Below are 19,941 nucleotides of genomic sequence, written 5' to 3'. Positions count from 1 at the left end.
AACTAAGACTCCCAACTGCACATGAGGAGGCATTCTTGATAGCGAGATCCCTCCAATAGTGGCATGAACTGCCCTGGAAAATGTAGACTCTCCTCAGTCGGAGGGTTTGGATGAATTTGGACAGCCATGTGCCGGCGATGCTTTGGCTGGGAATTCTGGTTGGTTGGACTTGATGACCCCTTGGTGTCCTCTCCCACTTTGCAGTTCTGTGCTTCTGACTGGGGTGGGTGGGGGGTGTCATTGCAGGTGTGAGCTGCTCCGATGATGATGAGAAGCCCCGCAAAAGGCGGAGGACCAACTCCTCGAGCTCCTCCCCGGTCCTCCTGAAGGAGGTTCCAAAGGCCGCCACGCCTGTCACGAAGACCATCACGGTGCCCGTCAGCGGCAGCCCCAAGATGAGCAGCATCATGCAGAGCATCGCCAACTCCTTGCCACCCCACATGTCCCCCGTCAAGATTACCTTCACCAAACCATCAACGCAGACAACCAACACCACGACCCAGAAGGTAGGGAGCAGAAGTTGGCTGAGCCATTCGACGCCCACGAGTCTAGATTCAGTCACATCCTCTGACTTGTCTCCTGTGTGTGGGTTTCCCAGTTCTCATCCTCCTCAGTCGCTGTGCTGCCCAGGGATTATGGGAGTTGTAGTCCATGCCAGGACAGCATTTGTGGGAGGAGCCTGGTTGGCTTGCTTGGTGGGAGTCATCTTCCCCCAGTGGGTGGAGGGGGAATACGTGGTCCTTCTGCTGGTTGGACTGCAGTCCACATCATTCTTGAAAGGGGTCGGAGTGCCACACTGTTTAGAGACCCACAGGTTTCACACTCTAAGAACACACTATCTTACCATATTTTTCCATGTATAAGACACCCCCATGTATAATACGCCCCATCCACACTTTTCTAATCTAAAATTAAGAAATCTAAGTGGGGCTTAGCAAGTGTAGGGGGAAAGGGATCAAAGCACTGCAGGATCGCTTTGATCCCTGCTTTCTCCCTTCGTGCTAAGCCCCGCGGAGCTTAGCAAAAGGAGGGAGAAAGGGATCAAAGCAATCCCATGACTGCATGATCGTTTTCATCCCTTTCCCCCTTATGCAGCCATGGGATTGCTTTGATCCTTTCCCCCTACACTTGCTAAGCCCCATGGGGAAAGCAAGGATCAAAGCTATCCTACAGCGCTTTGATACCTGTTTTCCGTTTCCTAAGGCTTAGCAAGTGGAGAGAAAGCAAGGAATTAAAGCCCTGCAGGATCACTTTGATCCCTGCTTTCTCCTGCACTTGTTTTTCTCTCTCTCCTCAGCTTACCTCCATGTATAAGACGACCCTTAATTTTTAGTCTAGAGATTTTAGACAAAAGTATAGTCTTATACATGAAAAAATACGGTATATCTACTGAGAGAGTGAGATGACATGCTTGTAAGGCAACTTAGCCAGTTGTGGCTGACCTTATGATGATGTCACATAACCAGTTGAGATGGAGAGTGGTGACTTTTGGATCAGCGCTGTCTTTGTTCTGGGTAGATGAAGACTCTGGGTCCCCTGAATCTAAGGAGACAACAAAGATGATCAGGGAGCTGGAAACCAAGCCCTAAGAGGAAAGAGTGTTTAATTGTGAGAAAACTGAGGGGAGATAGCATTTTTCAAATCCTTGATAGGTAGTCGTACAGAGGAGGAGCAGAATCTGTGCATGTTCATTCCAGAGTGCAGGACACATCATAATGGGCTCAAGTTACATAGATTTAGGCTGCATATCAGGAAAAACTTCCTGTTAAAGCAGTACAGCAATAGAATCAGTTACTTTGGAAGGTTGTGAGTGCTCCAATGCTGGAGGTATTCAAGAAAAAAACTGGACCACCCTCTGTCAGATCTGTTTTGATTTGGATTCCTGCTCTGAGCGGGGGAGGGGGGGTTGGACTCAGTGGCCTTAGAGATCCCTTCCAGATTGATCATTCTGTGATTCTGTGATCTTGGAGCAATCTCTTGAAAACTGGAGGGAGACGTGAACAGGGTTGCAAAAAGTCAGCCTAATATATGATTAATGAAAGATGGTGTCTTGGTTTCTTTTCCAGGTTATCATTGTGACCACCTCTCCTAGCTCCACCTTTGTCCCCAACATCCTTTCCAAGTCTCACAACTACGCAGCTGTCACCAAGCTGGTCCCAACGTCCGTCATCGCTTCGACCACCCAGAAGCAGCCGGTGGTGATCACCGCTTCCCAGTCCTCTCTGGTTAGCAGCACCACCACCACCACTACTACTGGGGCTTGTTCCACTCCTTCCTCCGCTCCCAGCACAGTTGCTGTGACCACCGTGGTGTCGTCCACACCTTCTGTGGTTATGTCAACAGTCGCACAAGGTGAGATGTTTGCTTTTCTTAAGAACATTTACGTGAAAAACTTTAATTCACATTCAGAACAGATGTTGCATGTTATTGTTGTACTCTACCCTGAGAAATAAAAAACAACAACACATTTCCTTGTCGCCAGTGTCTGTCTGGCATCACCAGTTAGAAGTCTATCCGCAGGAATTAGGCCAAAACTCAAGAATTGAGTTGTGTAAGATCGGGCGCAGCATTCAGTTCCTGCGGCAGCCAACTGGAGAAGCTTGCAGTCAGGATAGGTCCCTTATGTTTGTATTTCTCAGCAACTGGTATAGGATCCATATTGCTTCTGATACTGGAGGTAACATAGAGCCCTTAGGATTCGTAGCTACTGGGAACCCGATGGTCCGTGAACTTGACTTACCTGCTTTTGTCCAGCTCGGGGGCCGTCACGGCATCTTGCGGTAATCCGAGATACAGTTTCACCATACTCTTGTGTGAAGAGGTACTTCTTTTGGGGTTTCCTGAATCTCTCACTAGGTAGTTTCAAGTGATGGGGTTCCAAGGAGAACTAAAATTATTACATCTAAGAAGTGCGTGTGTGTGCGTGCGTGCGTGCGCGCCATCACTAAAGCCTGGGGCGATCAGTGACCGACAACTGCCTGTTGTTTCAAAGAAATTTATTGTCATTCTAAGTATATACATGGTATACTCATACAACAAAATTCACACAGACACCCAGAGACCAGACCCACATGCACACACACACAAAAAAATCCCCAAACACTCCCCACCCACTAAAAATCCCCCACTAAGAATACAAAGATCTACACCGCAGGCTAAGTAATACTGTCCAACTATTCACTACTGGTGTTCTTTAAGCTCATTATTAAGTGCAATCATAGCTCTGGGATAAAAACTATTCAGAAAACGTGAGGTCCGAGTCTTAATTGTTCTATCTCTTCTGCCAGTCGGCAACAGTTCAAAAAAAGTTGTAAGCAGGATGGGAAGAGTCTCTTGGCATGTTGTGTTTCTCTGCCAGGTGTCTGCACGTCGGCCATTAAAGTGGCATCAACCCGGCTGCCTTCTCCCAAGAGCCTGGTGGGGACACCCACCCAGATCCTAGCACAGTTTCCCAAGCAGCAGCAGCAGCAGCTGTCACCCAAACAACAGCTACAGCAACAAGCGCAACAGCAGCAGCCACTGACACAGGTGTCGCCCCAGCCGCAGCCCCAGCCTCCTCAGCAACAGCCCCCGCTGCCCCTGCCCCCGCCTCCTCAGCAGTCTCCTCTGCCACAAGGCATCAAGCCCACCATCCAGATCAAACAGGAATCAGGTACTGTACCGCTCTATTACTTGCACCGGCCCTTAACGGGAAGGAATGATGGGTGTCGCTGAGCGGAAGGGATGGGAAGATGGATGTAGGACAAATTGGGGAGAGTCTTTGTTCACTGCCATGCCTGCTTTAAAGACTTTGCTAGCAAGGGAGGGGTATCTGATGGCTAGCTTAGATGGCTTCAAAAAGAATAATGCATCGGGATAATTGTTTAAAAGTCTCATGGCTGTCTCATTTTGGTTGAGACAGTAAAATCCCGTGTGAGTTTTCATTTGCAGCATAAGAACAAGAGAATTATTGGGGGTTTTATTCCCCACGGCGAGTTCCAAATTTTGTGGAGAATGAAAACTAGAATCCTTTCTCATTCATGAAGTTAGCAAGTTCCCAAGAACAAGACAGATTGATTTAAAAAAGGCCTGTTCATCCAGTGTTTATTATGCGTGTTAGTTTCTGCTAGAAAACAACACTTCCCTCTCTTTCTTCTTCTTCTGATATTGTGCCCTTCAAACAATCTTTGAAATATGCAAAAGCACTCCCAGGCCAATAAAAAATTTACACCAAGGGAAAAAAAATATTTTTTGCATTTTCTCAAATCAAACTGTACATCCCTAGTTCTACCCCATCTTTTCTACTAGCTGTGACAGCAATGTAGAACCTGTACCATTAAATACCAGGTACCAGCTATGTGTGTGTGATAGTTTGGTGGCCATTGCTAAACCCTGGGGTTTAGCTATCTTCTCCATCCTAGCTTTACAATCTCAAGGCTGGCCCCTAGAGCAGTGGATCTTTCTATGGCCTATGTTCACAGGTATATATTTTTTCAGCATATGCAAATAGCTCCTGGCTGATGGTACATCTCTTGGGGGTTGTTGCTTTTTATTTGGCAAGAATTCTATGGGCTTTGTTTGTACATGGGAGCTTTTCACACACATTCTGTGCCTTAATGCACAGACCCTAAGTTGGGTAGGTGGAGCAGGTTTTTTCATACTTCCTAAATTGTTTGCCTTCTCATTTTCTTAGGTGTCAAAATAATCACTCAGCAAGTTCAGCCCAGCAAAATCCTGCCCAAGCCAGTCACGGCAACCTTGCCCAGTAGCAGCAGCTCCCCAATCATGGTGGTGAGCAGTAATGGGACTATCATGACAACCAAACTGGTCACGGCCCCTGCTGGTAAGTCTTTCGCTGATAAAGGTCAACGTTCCCCTTGACATTTAGTCCAATTGTATCTGACTCAAGGGCATGGTGCTCATCCCCGTTTCCAAGCCGAAGAGCCAGCATTTGTCCGTAGACAGTTTCCGTGGCCAGTGCGACTAGACACGGAACGCCGTGACCTTCCCACCAAGGTGGTACCTATTTATCGACTAGCATTTTTACATGCTTTCCAACTGCTAGGTTGGCAGGAGCTGGGAGAAGCGACGGGAGCTCCCTCCGCCACGTGGATTCGATCTTACGACAGTGGGTCTTCTGACCTTGCAGCCCAGAGGCTTTTGTGGTTTAACCCGCAGCACCACCACATCCCACTTTCGCAGCTAGGGAGTGTTAAAGGCCACAGAGCACACCAGGAGACCCTTGTGCCATGTGGGGAGAGGTCAGGGAAGGCATTGAAGGGGCTTCTTGACCTGGTTGAGTTACTCTGTTGTCCTAATTGTAAATTCAGGAGTATGAAGGAAAGGGTGGATTCGTTCGGCCTGTCCCCTGCATATGCCATACTTTGCAAAGTTAGCATATTGATCCTTATGTGATGATTTTCTACATGGATGATGTATATGCGAAGGAGCATTCAGTTATGTGAACTTTCAGCTGCAGTCTGAAAGTGGACCCAGTCAAACAGGAGGCATAAAACCTCCCAACATTTGCTACTACGTACAGTGGTGCCTCGCACAACGGGCGCCTCGTAGAGCGATGAATTCGCTCTACGAGGCCGTTTTAGCGATCGCAAATGCGATCGCAAAACGGTGCCCATATAGGCGGGAAATCACAGAACGAAGGTCGGTAGGCTGCTCGCTTACCGACCTTCGCTTTGCGACCCGCCGATCAGCTGTTCCGCGGCTTCAAAATGGCCGCCGGAACAGCCGAAAGGGGCCGGGGTGCAGCGTTTTCGCGCCCTTGGTAAGCAAGGGGAGTGCGCGAAAACGCTGCGGAAGCCCCGAAATGGCTGCGCGCAACCATTTCGGGGCTTCCGGCAGCGTTTTCGCGCGCTCCCCTTGCTTACCAAGGGCACGAAAACACTGCACCCCGGGCCCTTTTGGCTGTTCCGGCGGCCATTTTGGACCCGCCGGACAGCTGATGGCAGCCATTTTGGCGCCCTCGTTGTGCGAGGGGAGGGCGCGAAAATGACTGCCGGACCCTGGGCAACATCGCACAATGGTAAGTATTTTATGGCATTGGAACGCATTAAACGCTGTTTAATGTGTTCCAATGCCTTTTTCTGTTCCGTAGTGCGATGTTTCCCACAGCGAAGGTTAATCCGGAACGGATTAACCTCGCTGTGCGGGGCACCACTGTACTAGCTACAGAGTGAAGGTTGCTTGTGTTCTCTGTGTTCTTTCCCCACTGGACACACCTGCCTTGGTGCCTGCCTTGAGAGTGTGCTTCTTCCAGGGGTGTTTAATGCTTTGTTCCAATGATGTCTCTCCTCTTTCTTTCCCCCCACTGCACCAGGGACTCAAGCAACTTACTCCCGTCCAACAGTAAGTCCATCCCTGGGTGCACGTATGGCCGGTACTCCGGGTGCTGCTACTTACGTGAAGACCACGAGCGGCAGCATCATCACGGTGGTCCCCAAGTCATTAGCCACACTGGGGGGCAAGATCATCAGCAGTAACATTGTTTCCGGTAAGTAGGCATGTTCTCACTGCCTTTCATCCTGGGGCAAGGGGACTCCCATGGTTATGAAATAGGGATTAAGGGGGACTTGGCTTTGTCTGCTCTGAACCACTGGTCCATAATTTTACTGCACAGTAGGACCTCCATATCCACTGGGGATTGGTTCCACCCACTCCCCCCCCCCCCGCTGGTACTGAAAACCATGGATGATAGCAAGTGCTATATATGTATTGCATGGCAAAGGGGGGGGGGAGAACCAGGGGGAAAATTATTTTCAGATGCATTAACAGAACTAGCCACTAGAGGGCTCCAGAGTTAGTGTAGTCTTCACTAACAAGTATTCATAGCATGGCCTCTAGCTCCCTCTACTGACCAGTTCTGGTAATACACGTGAAAATAGTTTTGTTCTAGATTTTTTTTCTTTTAATATTTTTAATATTTTCAAACTGTAGATTAGTGAAACTTTAGATACTGATTCCATGGATACAGAGGGTCCTACTGTTTCTTGAAAGCCTCTTTGGTGAAAAGAATGAAAGACCTTTATATCTATAGCTTGTGAGGGGTGGAGTGGAGTAGCAGCTTAGAAAGTGTGCTGGGGTGAACTGGGAACTCCCTGCCAAAATGTATGCAAGGCTGTTCGTCTTGGTGCCACCTCTTCATCTTTATGGTAGTAGATCAGTGGTTCCCAACCTTAGGTCCCCAGATGTCCTTGGACTGAAACTCCCAGAAGCCTTCACCCCCTAACCCCTAGCTGTGTTGGCTGGGATTTCTGGGAGTTGCAGTCTAAGAACATCTGGGAACTACTGTAGTAGATTATCATTCCAGCCTATTATTATTATTATTATTATTATTATTATTATTATTATTATTATTATTATTATTATTATTATTATTATTATTATTATTATTATTATTATTATTATTATTATTATTATTATTATTATTATTATTATTATTAGTATTAGTATTAGTATTAGTATTAGTAGTAGTATTAGTAGTAGTAGTAGTAGTAGTAGTAGTAGTAGTAGTAGTAGCAGCAGCAGCAGCAGCAGCAGCAGCAGCAGCAGTAGTTAGATTTCTATCCTGCCCATCTAGACCAAAACATTACAATAACAAGACATTAAAATAAAATAGTCAATACAATATAGACAACTGAAAATAATATCAATAAGACATTAAAATAAAAAAATAAAGGCATGGCAGGGGTTGAACATTAGCAAGTATCTGGTTGTTTAAGCGCTATTGTATCAGGAATAATAGAGTCCGGGAAGGCCTGTCTAAATACCAGTGTACTAATAATTGCTTAAAAATTCCCAGTGAAGGCGCCAGGCGGATTTCTACACAACAGTTGCTATAAAGATTACAGTATGATTGTATATGTAAAACACACTACATTAAGTTGCCTCTAGGTTACTGAAAGAAAGTAGTATTTTGCCCCTGAAGGTTCGGAATATGTTCACGTGGCAAAAAACAAAACAAAACAAAAAAACCACCCTCCAATTTGTATATACCTAAAAATCCCTTCATGGCTGAGAATTTTTTCTCCCGAAAGCCTTTTCTCTGTATCCTAATTCTTTCTAAGCGTGAAGAGCAGGGGAAGTTCAGCGCTATGGCAAATAAGAGGCTGTTCCTAGAGTGACCGTTCTCATACTTCTGCCAGCAGCACCGCAGGATCAAACTACAATGAGAGATTCTGGACTGCATGCTAGAAATGTGAGCCTCTGGTCTGCTCCCCTTATGTCTAAGGCAGCGATGAGCAACTCTGCCTGGTGAGGGGGCAATTTTGAGCCTCCCCGAGGCCAGCTGAAGGCCGCCCCTCCACTCAAATATGGTACTGGAGTGTTTTGTCTGTGTTTTTCCAAAGAAGAGGTGGCCAGAGTTTTTTTTTTAATTTATTTTTAAAGTAGGAGCAGTGGCAGAGTCCTCTCATGGGTAGATGAAAGTGCGCAGGAGGGTGGCGAGGGATTTTTCTCCGCTTAAAACAAAAATGCATGCTCATCTATAACAGTGCCATATTTTTACTACCTCCTCTTTCCTATTAAAATATCTTCCCTCCCCTCCCAGCAAGCCAGCTGTTTTCCGACCAAATTCCAGTGTGTTTGTAGACCAAGTTGTTTTTTTTCATTTTTTTTAAAGGTAACTCCTTGATGAAGACCTATTTTCAACAAAAAGGTATCCAAAACTTGCAGTGCTCTCGAAACCTTTGTATGAATTTTCCCCCTCCATGTCCCTCCCCCTTGCACGGCTCCAGTTTTCCTAAGTATTTCGGATGGGTGGAAATGGCTGGTGTCTCCCAAGCACTGAGGTCCACGTACACTCCTTTTTTCCGATGTGACTCGCAAATCCTGTGAAGAGGAATGGGGCCCTCTTCTTCTCAAAGTTCCTTCTTTGGCTCCTTCCCCCCACCCCACCCCGGGTGTAATTAAGTCCAACCTCTCTTGTGGCCAGGATCCAGGAAGCTTTCCGGAACCCATCTTGTTCATGTGCTCATCACAGACTTCTCTAGTATCTGGTTTCCTTACATGGAGGCTTTCTTGCGTAGTTCGCCTCTGTCTTTCCTTTGCTTGGGACCCTCCACATCGGCGCTCCCAAGCAAAGGAAAGGGAGCTAACACAGGGTTTCGTGTTCTCTTGTGCACAGTGGCACCCCCCCTCCCCCAATTGTGGCAAGATGAAGCTGTTTTAAAGAGGAACATAATAAGAGCGCTGTAGTTGCCAGCTTGCCTTGCCTTCTCATCACCCTTCGTTTCCGTCTCTCCTCCCACAAGGGACTACAACCAAAATTACAACGATCCCTGTGACGTCTAAGCCCAACGTGATCGTTGTGCAAAAAACGACAGGGAAGGGCACCACTATCCAAGGACTTCCGGGCAAAAATGTGGTCACGACACTGCTGAACGCAGGGGTAAGTGAGACTCAGTGGGCAGAGGCGGATTGATGAGCTTCAGCCAGGGGGGAGACCTGACCTCAAGAGCGATGAGGTTGTCCCAAGTACTTCAGCTGGGGGGGGGGGGTTGGCAGCACCAGTGGGACTTCAAGTCCCAGAATCTCAGTGGCCATGGGGGCTGGCGGACCTGAGGATTGTAGTTTTGGGGGTGCGTGTCTTTTTGTTTTTGTTTGGTGGGATGTGTAGTCCTTTGGGACCGCTGTTCTGTACAGCCTAATTGGGGGGGGGCAAGACTGCTCCTTCCACCTTGAAGATTGAGGCCTTCCAGTAAGCACCGTAGACCATTTCCTCTTTTTTTTTTTTCAGTACAGTAACAGCAGGAAACAGAAGCCTCATGGTTAGGCCCTTGTTCCAAATATGTGAAATACAGGGATCTGTAGGTTTCTGTCTGTGGCCTGGAACTCCTGGAATTCTGCCAAGGGGGGGGGAACGTTTGGAGAATTCTGGGAGTTGGCCATCCAAATAAATAAACAAATGGTATATATCTGTTTGTCTATATAACAGTGTTTCTAAACGCCGGAAACTCTAGATATGTGTGTATTGATCTGACCCAATGTATCCAAAGACATGTGCACCATTCCTTGGGGAGATCATTTAAAATTGCATTGGGTAAGATCACTAGTGTTTGCATGTCCTGTCCCCAGGCGACCCTTCCCCTGAAGGTGGGCTTCTTGCACATTCCTACACCGTGCAGAGAAAACAGCCTGAGGGTGTGTCTGTAGATCAATACAACGGGATGGCAGCCCCTCAACAGAGCCGGTCCCAAGTAGCTTCCACCAAATTCACTTTCGTACTAGGCGCCAGTTTGCCTGCCAGGGATCTAGAAAAGTACCCCCTGCCAGATCAGGATGTCTTCAACCAAGTGTGTCACCAGTTCATCCCAGCCGTGGGATCTTTGTCGTCCCTTCCCACGTGATATCCCGGGAATTTAACCTGGGCTCTCAAAAGCGTGAAAGGCATGTGTTCTGCCACAGAGCTGGGACCCTTTCTAGAGCCAGGTAAAAAGCAAAGGCTAGTCTTGAAAAATGGATGCACAAGCCCAGGGAAATGTTAACTGGTTTACCTACCTTTTCACAAATTCGTGTTAGGAATTTGCCATGTCACTGGTCTGAAATGTTAAAAACCTGTGTTTTATTTTCCTTAAAAAGAATAAGCCATCATACGAGACTAGAACTTTATTTTAAAGACGGAGAAGCAGGCGATACCTTTTATAGGACCATTAAAAAAAAAAATCAAGTAGACAGCTAGCTTTCGATGAGAATTTATCATCCTCAGGCTGTGCACCAAGATCTCATGTAAAGTTCATAAAAACTATATACTAGAGTCCTAAAGTTTCATGGCTTGGCTGTTGTTCGTGCCAGGCAAGTTTCATAAGGTGATTTTTAAAAAAATCTATACATGAGATCTTGCCTGAGGAAGATGAAACATCATTGAAAGCTACCTGTGTACTTGGTTTTTTTAAAGTACTGCAGTTAAAAAAAAAAATCACCTGCTGCTGCATTTGTATTGTTTTGGGGGGAGTGGGGACCACACAGCCTGAACAGTTAGCCAAATAAGGGATGGGTGGTATTTGAACTTTCTTGGAGGAATCTGAGTGACGTGTTCCTTATGCTATGTTTTTAACAAATATATAATTCTGTGGAAAGGTGTACCTAGAGTCTTGTGAGTTTTAAATAACTCAAGGGAGTAAGCCAAGTGGCATAACGGTCTTGAATTTGTGATGAGGAATGAAACGGTAGTTCCGTTTGCTCCTGTAGCTTCCTTTTGAATGAAAACCTCCAAACTTTCTTCTCAGGGAGAGAAAACTATCCAAGCTGTGCCAGCTGGGGCCAAACCAGCCATCATCACTGCCAGCAGGCCCATTACCAAAATGATCGTCACTCAGCCAAAAGGGATCGGCTCTGCCCTTCAGCCAGCCACCAAGATCATCCCAACCAAGATTGTGTACGGACAGCAAGGAAAGACCCAGGTAGGTTTGAATTCTTGGCGACAAGAGTGTCCTTAGGCAAGGGAGGAGCATGCTTCACTCATCCTGCGGCAACGATTTGTGGAAGATCAAGGAAGAATTAATTTATAACATTCTTTTTTTGGATGTTCCTCTCTGCCTCTTGAAGACAGCTTGAGAACACACGAGTTCTTCAATGTCAAATTTTGGTGGGGAGGAGGTTGTGTCTCTGGATCAAAGTGGAATTTGGCCACACTACACTTCAGATGCTTCTAGGGACTACTGACAATTCTTGGTTTGCTTTTCAAGTCTGAACTTGACTTAATCCAGGCGGGGGAACATGTGGCCCCTTCACACAATGGATTGGTCGAAACAGTTTATATTCTGCCCTTCCCAGCATCAGCCACTAGTCTGCATAAAAACAAAAAACATCACAAATTCAGAAAGTTTTGGTTTAGAAAGATTTCATCAATTGCAGATATTTGATAACACCATTAAAACAGCAGCAACCATGTGAACAATAAGTACGTTCATAGGCATCCTTCAGTCTCGAGAGACTATGGTAACATGCTCTGAATCGAGGAGTGTCCTCTCCAGAGCATGAAGCCCGGGTAAGGTAATATGGAGGATAGGCTGTTACCCAAGCAGCAGATCCCCCCTCTCCACATTGCTGAAATGGTCCAATGGAAAGGCAAGAGCCAATACGACTGGTTCCAGCAACGTCGCAGGAGTTGGCAGAACGACACGAGCTGCCTTCGGGACTCCAGCTCCAGATTTTGCCTCGAGGTTAACTCCTGAAGCCTTTTCCATTGGTGGATATAGCCACAAGGCAGTGGAGGTTTGAAATCGGAGTTTTCCTTCTCCTAGATGGGCTGCCTTCCTTGGCTGACGAGCCCCACTTAATTAAGTACAATGTAAAAGTTAATTATCATCAAACAACTCACCCACCACCCACTTCAGATATTGAGCTGTTGTTCGTCTGTGTGTTAACTCCAAAGATGAGCAAACTGCTAATGCCAGACCCTCCTCCCTTCCTTTTTTTTCCCCAGGTCTTGATCAAGCCAAAGCCAGTCACCTTCCAGGCAACGGTTGTAAGTGAGCAGACGAGGCAGCTGGTCACGGAGACGCTGCAGCAGGCCTCCCGGGTGGTGGAGACGGGGAACGCTCTCCTGCCAGAGGTGAAAGAGGAGCCCCAGCCGTACACAGACAGCAGCTCCTCCTCAACAGAATCCTCCCAGGGCTCCCAAGGTCCAGTGCCTACAGATGTTTCTCAGCTGGGTGGGCCGGGGGGTGGCATTGCTCCAGAGGAGATGCCTAGGAGGAAGGCTTTGGGGAACAATAGGGATGGACACTTGGGCTCTCTAAGAGGCTCTTGAGCTGGGCTCCACCTGTCTGGCTCAGAACGCCAAGCTCCTTGAACCTGAACTGACATGAAATCAGTCCATTGGGTCTTATTGCTTTAGCGCTGAAGCCACGCCGAAGACCTAATACAGTGGTACCTCACTAGACGACAACCCTGCTGTACGACGAATCCACAGGACGGTGACTTTTGCGATCGCTATAGTGATTCGCAAAACAGTCATTCCTATGGGGGAATTCCGCTTGACAATTTGGTCCGTGCTTCGCGGACCGTTTATTCGCAAGACAACGATCTTTGTCAGGTTCATAAAATGGCTGCCCTGTGTTTTCCGGACCCATGCTTCGCAGGGCAGCCATTTTAGCAACTGATCGGCGCTCGGAAAATGGCTTCCCCTATGGGCGATCTTCGCTGGATGATGAGGTAATTTCCCCATCGGAATGCATTAAATGGGTTTCAGTGCATTCCAATGGGGAATTATTTTTTCCATGATGACGGTTTTGCTTAACAGCGATTTTCCCGGAATGGATTATCGTCATCATGCGGGGCTGTAACCCGATATGATGCAGTATGATAGAATTCCATTCAAGCTTAAAATACATGACGGGGCAGGGGATCCGAGGCACCAGTGCAACACCTGTGGGCCCGGTTTGCTGAACCATGCTGAAGTGCCAAACGGCGGTTCGTGGCCATCTGTTCCCAACAAGGAACGTGAAGTGTAACACATGTTGAATCTTTTCACGATTTAGGATTGTAGGAGCAGGTGCTTCTGTTGTACGGAATCCCTTGATGTTGACCTTCTAAAATAGCAAGGGGCAACATATCTAATGCTTTAGTGAAGGCCTTTCTGTAAAGTGTATTATGTCAGTAAAATAAAATGGAAGGATCAGAGAGAAAAGAGAGGTTTTTATTTTTAAATAAATGAATAGTATTTCAAGGTGCCTAACAAAGCGGTTCGAAAGCATGCAAATGCAAGTAGATAAATAGGGACCACTTCGGTGGGAAGGTAACAGCATTCTGTGTCTAAGTCGCACTGGCCATGTGACCACGGAAGATTGTCTTCGGACAAACACTGGCTCTATGGCTTGGAAACGGGGATGAGCACCGCCCCCTAGAGTCGAACATGACTGGACAAAAATTGTCAAGGGGAACCTTTACCTTTTTAACAAAGCTGAAACCATTTGAACGCAGAAGCCTGGTCATCTTTGCTTTTGTCAGGGTTTTCCTGCAGAGAAGCTGAAGTGCCTCACGTGCTCTTTTGAAAATCCCAAGTCGAGTCCAAGATTATATTAGAAGCTGCCCAAATCAAATAAATAAATAAATAAATAAATAAAGATAGATAGATAGATAGATAGATAGATAGATAGATAGATAGATAGATAGATAGATAGATAGATAGATAGATTCAGTACAAAGGTTATTCGTGAGCCACATTTCATCTCGCTGCATGTTAGCATTAGATGTCAAAGCAGTGCCATTAATACACATTTGCCCAGAGAGTGATTGTGTCATCTTGAGGGCTCTTTTGGTGTTTAATTGTTTTGCTTATTACCAACAGCTAAGTAGCAGCTGTGTATTCCTGGCCTTTCCTTTAGGTAACAATACAAGACCGTAGTTTTTCCCCCTGTTCACATACATAATTTAACCACAGTATTGATGGGCAGAGGATCCGTGGCCCTGCAGACATTGGCTTCTAGTCCCTGTCAGCCCCAATTAGCATAATAAGAACCTAAGGGGAGCCCTGCTGGATCAGGCCAAGGGCCCCTCTAGTCCAGCTTCCTGTCTCTCACAGTGGCCCCACCAGAGGCCTCTGGGAGCACATGAGACAACAAGAGACCTGTCTCCCGATACCCCTTCCCCTGCCTTTGGCCTTTGGAGGCACCTTCCTTGATACATCCCCATCATGGCTTGTGACCTGCGACGGACTTTTCCTCCAGGTAAATTCCCTTAATGGGAGTCGGAGTCCAGACGTGTTTGGAGGGCTGCCAGCCCATTGCTTTGGCAGGCCCTTTTCCTTTCAGTACCTCCCAGTATGAGCTTCCACATCCATCACATGCAACTGTTTTGCCTTCTGTGCCACCAGATCTTTCCAGAGCGCTCTTTGCTGAGAGACCGTCAATTTTAAGGGCGGTGCCTTGGATTGGGAGGAACTGTGCAGGTGCTCCCAGCTAGCCAGGAAAAGACAGGATAACGCAGGGTGTGGGGAGGCAAGGGAAGAATCCGGGAGGTTTTTACGCATCCCAGAGATGAGGCAGGGACCTCTGAATGGAGAGCAGGGGTTGAATGGGACTCTCCTGGAAGCTCCCCGTTTGCACACCAGTCCAGTTGTTTCCCAGAGAGAGACATGAACCCATTGATGGGAAATTTCCATCCTTTTCTCTGTCTCAGATTCCCAGCCTGTGGTGCATGTCATCGCATCCCGAAGTCAGGATTGGTCAGAACACGAGATTGCTGTGGATTCCAGCCCAACCATCATCTACCAGGATGTGTCCAGCGAATCTCAGTCAGCAACGTCCACAATCAAAGCATTGTTGGAGCTCCAGCAGACCACAGGTGGGTGTTCCCCATCTCTGTGGTTCCCTTTTCATTTGCTTTGTGTAGAGGAGCTTCTTCCACACAGGGAACAAAGACTCAGTGGATTTCTTCCTCCTTTTGATTCCGGCTGTCAGATTTCGAAAAAGTCTATACAGTAGGTGGAAGCTGAGCAGAGTAGAGAGAATCTTGTTTTCTGGACATTCCTTTCTTGTTTCTCAGCTCCATGTAGAACAGAATGAAAGATGGTGCTCTTGTGGTCTTCATTCACCTCTCAGATGTTTTACATTTGCTGACTTGTTTGTGAAAAAATGGGACGTGGTGGCGCTTCGGGTTAAACCACGGAAGCCTCTGTGCTGCAAGGTCAGAAGACCAGCAGTCGTAAGATCGAATCCACGGGACGGAGTGAGCTCCTGTCGCTTGTCCCAGCTCCTGCCAACCTAGCAATTTGAAAGCATATAAATGCAAGTAGATAAATAAGTACCACCTTGGTTGGAAGGTCACAGCGTTCCATGTCTAGTCATGTTTGTTATGTGACCAGGGAAACTGTCTACAGACAAGCACTGGCTCTGCGGCTTGGAAACTGGGATGAGCAGTGCGCCCTAGAGTTGGTCACGACTGGACTAAATGTCAAGGGGGACCTTTACCTTGTGAAAAAATTACCTTGTGTGTGGTGTAGTCTATTAACCGACAATTCCAAGCCCCATTTTAAAGCTCTTTAATTCCCCCCCCCCCATTCCTCTTACTAGCTTCCTCAGTATGTTAGCCATTTATGCCTACAGTATTTTTCGGAATTTGACAAGGCATCGTTGAAATGCCAAACAAGGTATAAATATATACAGGCCCATAATTCTTAAGAATACAATTGTTTGATGGTCCTTTGGGCAGGAAATGTCATTGAATGGCAATGAGATTCTGGTGCAGCTGACATCTGGCGGTTCCCTTTCCTCAAATATATCTCTAGCTAGAGAGAGGAAGTGGGATAAAAAAGCCGGAGTGGGCATGAAGTAGAGAAGGGGTCTCCTGAATTTCTAGATTTTTTATTTATTTAAAACATTTTTACCCTGGTTTGTACCTTCAAAAGGACCCAAGGCTGCTTATACAGTGGTGCGTCGCAAGACGATTTTAATTCGTTCTGCGAAAATCGTCTTGTGAAAAAATTGTCTTGCAAGGTTCCCTATGCATCGGTCAAAAAAAAAAACTTGCGAAGCATTGGTCTCAAAAAAAAAGTCTTGCGAAGCACGGTCATAGAAAAAAAGTCTTGTGAGGCACCATAGTGATCACAAAAACCAATCGTCTTGCGGGTTTTTCATCCCACAAGGCAATCGTCTAGCAAGGCACCACTGTATCATTAAATTACGATATTTAAACCTAAAAACAGTAAGTATCCAAATACTAAAAAGGGTCAAATACTACGCTACAACACAACACCAAAAACACATTCAAAACAGTAAGATAAAACCATCCATTTTAAAACCCCACTCAGGCAGCCAGTGACCGAAGGAAAGCTTGCAAGATCTTTTCCTGCTTGTGAAAGAACAGCAAGGATGGGGCCAACCTGGCCTCCTGTGGGAGGGAGTTCCAGAGTCTGTCCTGTCTCCCTGCCAGACACACCTTTCAGGGTGGTGGGACTGCGCGAAAGCTGAGCAGGCGAATAAAGGGAAAAAGCAGTAGGATAGCTTGGACCCAAGCCATTCAGGGCTTTATAGGTCAGAACCAGCATATTACAATCAGTAACATTTCCTGGCTGTAATTTGGATATTCTTATGCGTGGAGGCCATGGCGTGGCTCCCAGGACGTAGCAGGTAACTGGAAAGCTACTTTCCGCAAGTGGACGGTGTGGCCTCTGAGTCCCTTTTGACTCTGAGCCTTTTAAAACCACAGTCACCCTTTCCCTTCCTCTCTGCCCATTTGCTGGAACAGTGAAGGAGAAGATGGAGCCTAAGCCAAGGCAGCCCACGATAGACCTGAGCCAGATGGCGGTCCCGATCCAAATGGCCCAAGAGAAGCGCCATTCTCCAGAGAGCCCCTCTATTGCTGTTGTGGAGTCTGAGCTGGTTGCAGAGTATATCACCACCGGTAAGTCCTGGGGGATAGATGCCAGGACTTGGTAAGGGGGTTGAAAGTCATCTCACTCCATCTGTTTAGGCTCTTGAGCTCTCTCCTCTCCTGAATGTAAGCTGCAGGGTGGGGTGGTGAAAGGGTAAACCTGCTTTTTTAAAATATAGGTTTGCTTTAGAACTGCCAATCCGTAGGAGAAGGGGGCCTTGCCGTTTGCTGGCTACAGTTTATGCCACATGATAAGCCGAGGCATCTGGGGTACTCCAGGCTTATTGAGTAGGAGCATCCTCCTAGTGTGAGAGTAGTTAAAAACTGACCAAGCTGATTTTAGTTGTTTATTGTGTTGTTTGAACACGGTGGTAGCTGCTGTTCTGCTAACTTCTCCCAGCTGTCAAGCCATGTAAAGAATCCAGGGTTTCTTTCCCTTTGACCAGAGGTTGTGCCCAATTTTGGATGAAACATTAAACAAACCACGGAGCAAAGCAAAACAGAATGGGTGACGTGACTGAGCAGGCTGCTGTTCCTAGTCAGTAAGCTGGCGTCCCCAGCCATATGGTGTTATGTGATTCAGAATGCAGTCTCACAACATATGGGAAGAACATGATTACTTCCAGAAGGCAGGAAGAGAGGGCAGGAGCCAAAAGGTGAGGTGCATGAGACTGGAGGCTTCTAGAACCATGAATGGAGTGAAGATTTGGCCATCTACAGTGCCCAGATAGCCTCACCGGTGGTCACACTGGACCAGCCTCTAGACGGGAAGGTCCAGAATATCTGGAGGGTCAGAGGCTGCCCAGCCCTGCTGTAAATATTACAGTTTGGATGCCTGGAAGGAGCTGCTGGCCTCCCATGTTAATATAGCCTTCCCTATTGGAGGAAGAAAGTACATAGCTGCTAAGCAGCGCGGGCACATACACACAGAGATCTGTACGAACAGGAGTTAGAACCATAACTCTTGGTCAGAAGTGCACAGCAACATACATGAGCTGAAATCCTGTGACATAGCTATGCCTGCGTAACTTGAAGTCTCATAAGCCATGGCAAACCTTGCACAAAGGCAGAAGTCCTTTCCAGGAAGCCTTTTTGCAGTCAGTCATGCTGTCCAGACACAGTTCATTGTGCAACTAGTTGTGTGGTTCATTGCCTAGTTTGTTGTGCAGACACTGTGTGTGACCCCTGCAAACATACACTTCCATAACTTTACATTTTGCCAAGTCCAACAGGATTTCAGCCATGAGGTCAGCTTTAGTCTTCAGGAAATTCTTCGATGTGTGCTCCGCTTACTTGTGCTCTTAGCTGTGAGCCTCCGCTTCCTCCCCACCTCAAGATTCATCCCCCGCTGAACTTGCTGGTGCGGGATGCAGGCCTGGTAATACATGGACTAGGCAGTGCTCCGGTCATATTTGGCAAAGATCTGTAGCTTAGTGGTTAGAGCACCTGCTTTGCCCATAGAAGGTCTCAGGTGCAGTCTGTGTGTTTGGGAAACCTTATCACTGTAACCTGGAGAGGCCCTGCTATTCGGAAATAGGCCAGTGAATCCTGCTGTTGGGTCTCAAGAGGGTGGACTACAACTCCTATCATCCCTAGCCAGTACTTTTCAGGGATCCTGGGAGCTGTAGACTGGCAACTTCTGGGAATCTAAAGCTTGGAACCAGCAGCGCGCATGATGCTCAGCTAGGTGGACCCAGTGTGTGACTCGGAACAAGACAGACCGTGATTGATTATTTCATACAAAGATGATTTGGGGGGAAAAAAGTGGCATAAATCTGTTTCCTGCCAAATCCACCTAACTAGAGTTTGGAAAAGTTCCTTCCATTAGACCCCTTAATGCCCTGGGGAGAGGTTCTCCCCCCACTCCAGACTCTGGCGAAAAGAAATTTTTGTTACTGGAGGCACTTGGGGCTGATGATTTCCTGTGCAAAAGATAGCCTCTGCCATTGAGTTGTAAGAAGCCCGCTACAGCTCCTTCCTCAGGTCTACCCCAGGATAGAATTGTTTAAAGATCTATAACCAGCCTGAGACTTGCTTTTAATGTGTGATGGGTTTCGTTCTCTGTGAAATGTCTGTGTTCCAGACTGTACCTGTTGTCCTCGCGCTCTCCTCTTATCTAACCTCTGGGCTTTTCATCTGTGTGTCACCTTCCTGTCGTGTTCTTCTTGTGCTGCTGGCTTTAGTGTTGTGTTGGTCAAGATGCAATAACTGCTTTGCAAGCTGCCATTCGCTTGTCGTGAGTTTTGCTGGGCTACCCCTGTGAACAGCTGATGTGTTCGCAGAGGGCGGTTTTCCAGGAGATGGAAATCCTAAATGCCCGTTGGAGCCAAGAAGGGGTGGGTGCCAAGTATTGTGCCCGCAAATGCCACCAAAGGTAACGTGCTTTGGTAAGCAAGGTCTTTTTCTGTGCTTACAAAGTGCTCTTTCAGTATAAGCCTCCTATAATGAGCAATGTAAGAAGGAGGAAGGGAGGTTTTTCTCCTCTTTCTGTCAGCTACAACTCAAAGATACAAGTTATAGACAAAAGTGATCACCACAGAACATGAAACTAACATAACAGGATGTGGTGGTGCTGTATTTGATGAATCTGAAGAATAAAATAGGTACAGTCGTAAGATGTAGGAATAGGATGTA

The 19,941-nt window shown here is 46.9% G+C and overlaps 1 protein-coding gene across 7 annotated transcripts in view; it reads left to right on the top strand.

Annotated features, from left to right (window-relative positions):
* Window positions 1-19,941, top strand: part of EMSY (EMSY transcriptional repressor, BRCA2 interacting) — a 56,876-nt gene that overhangs the window by 18,786 nt on the left and 18,149 nt on the right. For 5 of the 7 annotated variants that reach the window (XR_002302097.3, XM_020810875.3, XM_020810872.3 and 2 more), the window contains exons 7-17: window positions 247-506; window positions 2,067-2,352; window positions 3,359-3,652; window positions 4,673-4,822; window positions 6,314-6,487; window positions 8,615-8,650; window positions 9,246-9,382; window positions 11,220-11,393; window positions 12,419-12,617; window positions 15,115-15,279; window positions 17,182-17,337. Coding sequence is in view for 6 of the 7 variants with exons in the window: in XM_020810875.3 (XP_020666534.3) it covers window positions 247-506; window positions 2,067-2,352; window positions 3,359-3,652; window positions 4,673-4,822; window positions 6,314-6,487; window positions 8,615-8,650; window positions 9,246-9,382; window positions 11,220-11,393; window positions 12,419-12,617; window positions 15,115-15,279; window positions 17,182-17,337 (2,031 nt within the window). In the remaining variant the exon portion in view is untranslated. The remainder of the gene's footprint in view (window positions 1-246; window positions 507-2,066; window positions 2,353-3,358; window positions 3,653-4,672; window positions 4,823-6,313; window positions 6,488-8,614; window positions 8,651-9,245; window positions 9,383-11,219; window positions 11,394-12,418; window positions 12,618-15,114; window positions 15,280-17,181; window positions 17,338-19,941) is intronic. The other 2 variants (XM_072993460.2, XM_020810874.3) reach the window with 1 other exon arrangement.

This window comes from Pogona vitticeps, chromosome 3 (genome assembly GCF_051106095.1).
Source record: "Pogona vitticeps strain Pit_001003342236 chromosome 3, PviZW2.1, whole genome shotgun sequence".
Taxonomy (NCBI): domain Eukaryota; kingdom Metazoa; phylum Chordata; class Lepidosauria; order Squamata; family Agamidae; genus Pogona; species Pogona vitticeps.
This window is presented reverse-complemented; position numbering and strand designations above follow the sequence as displayed.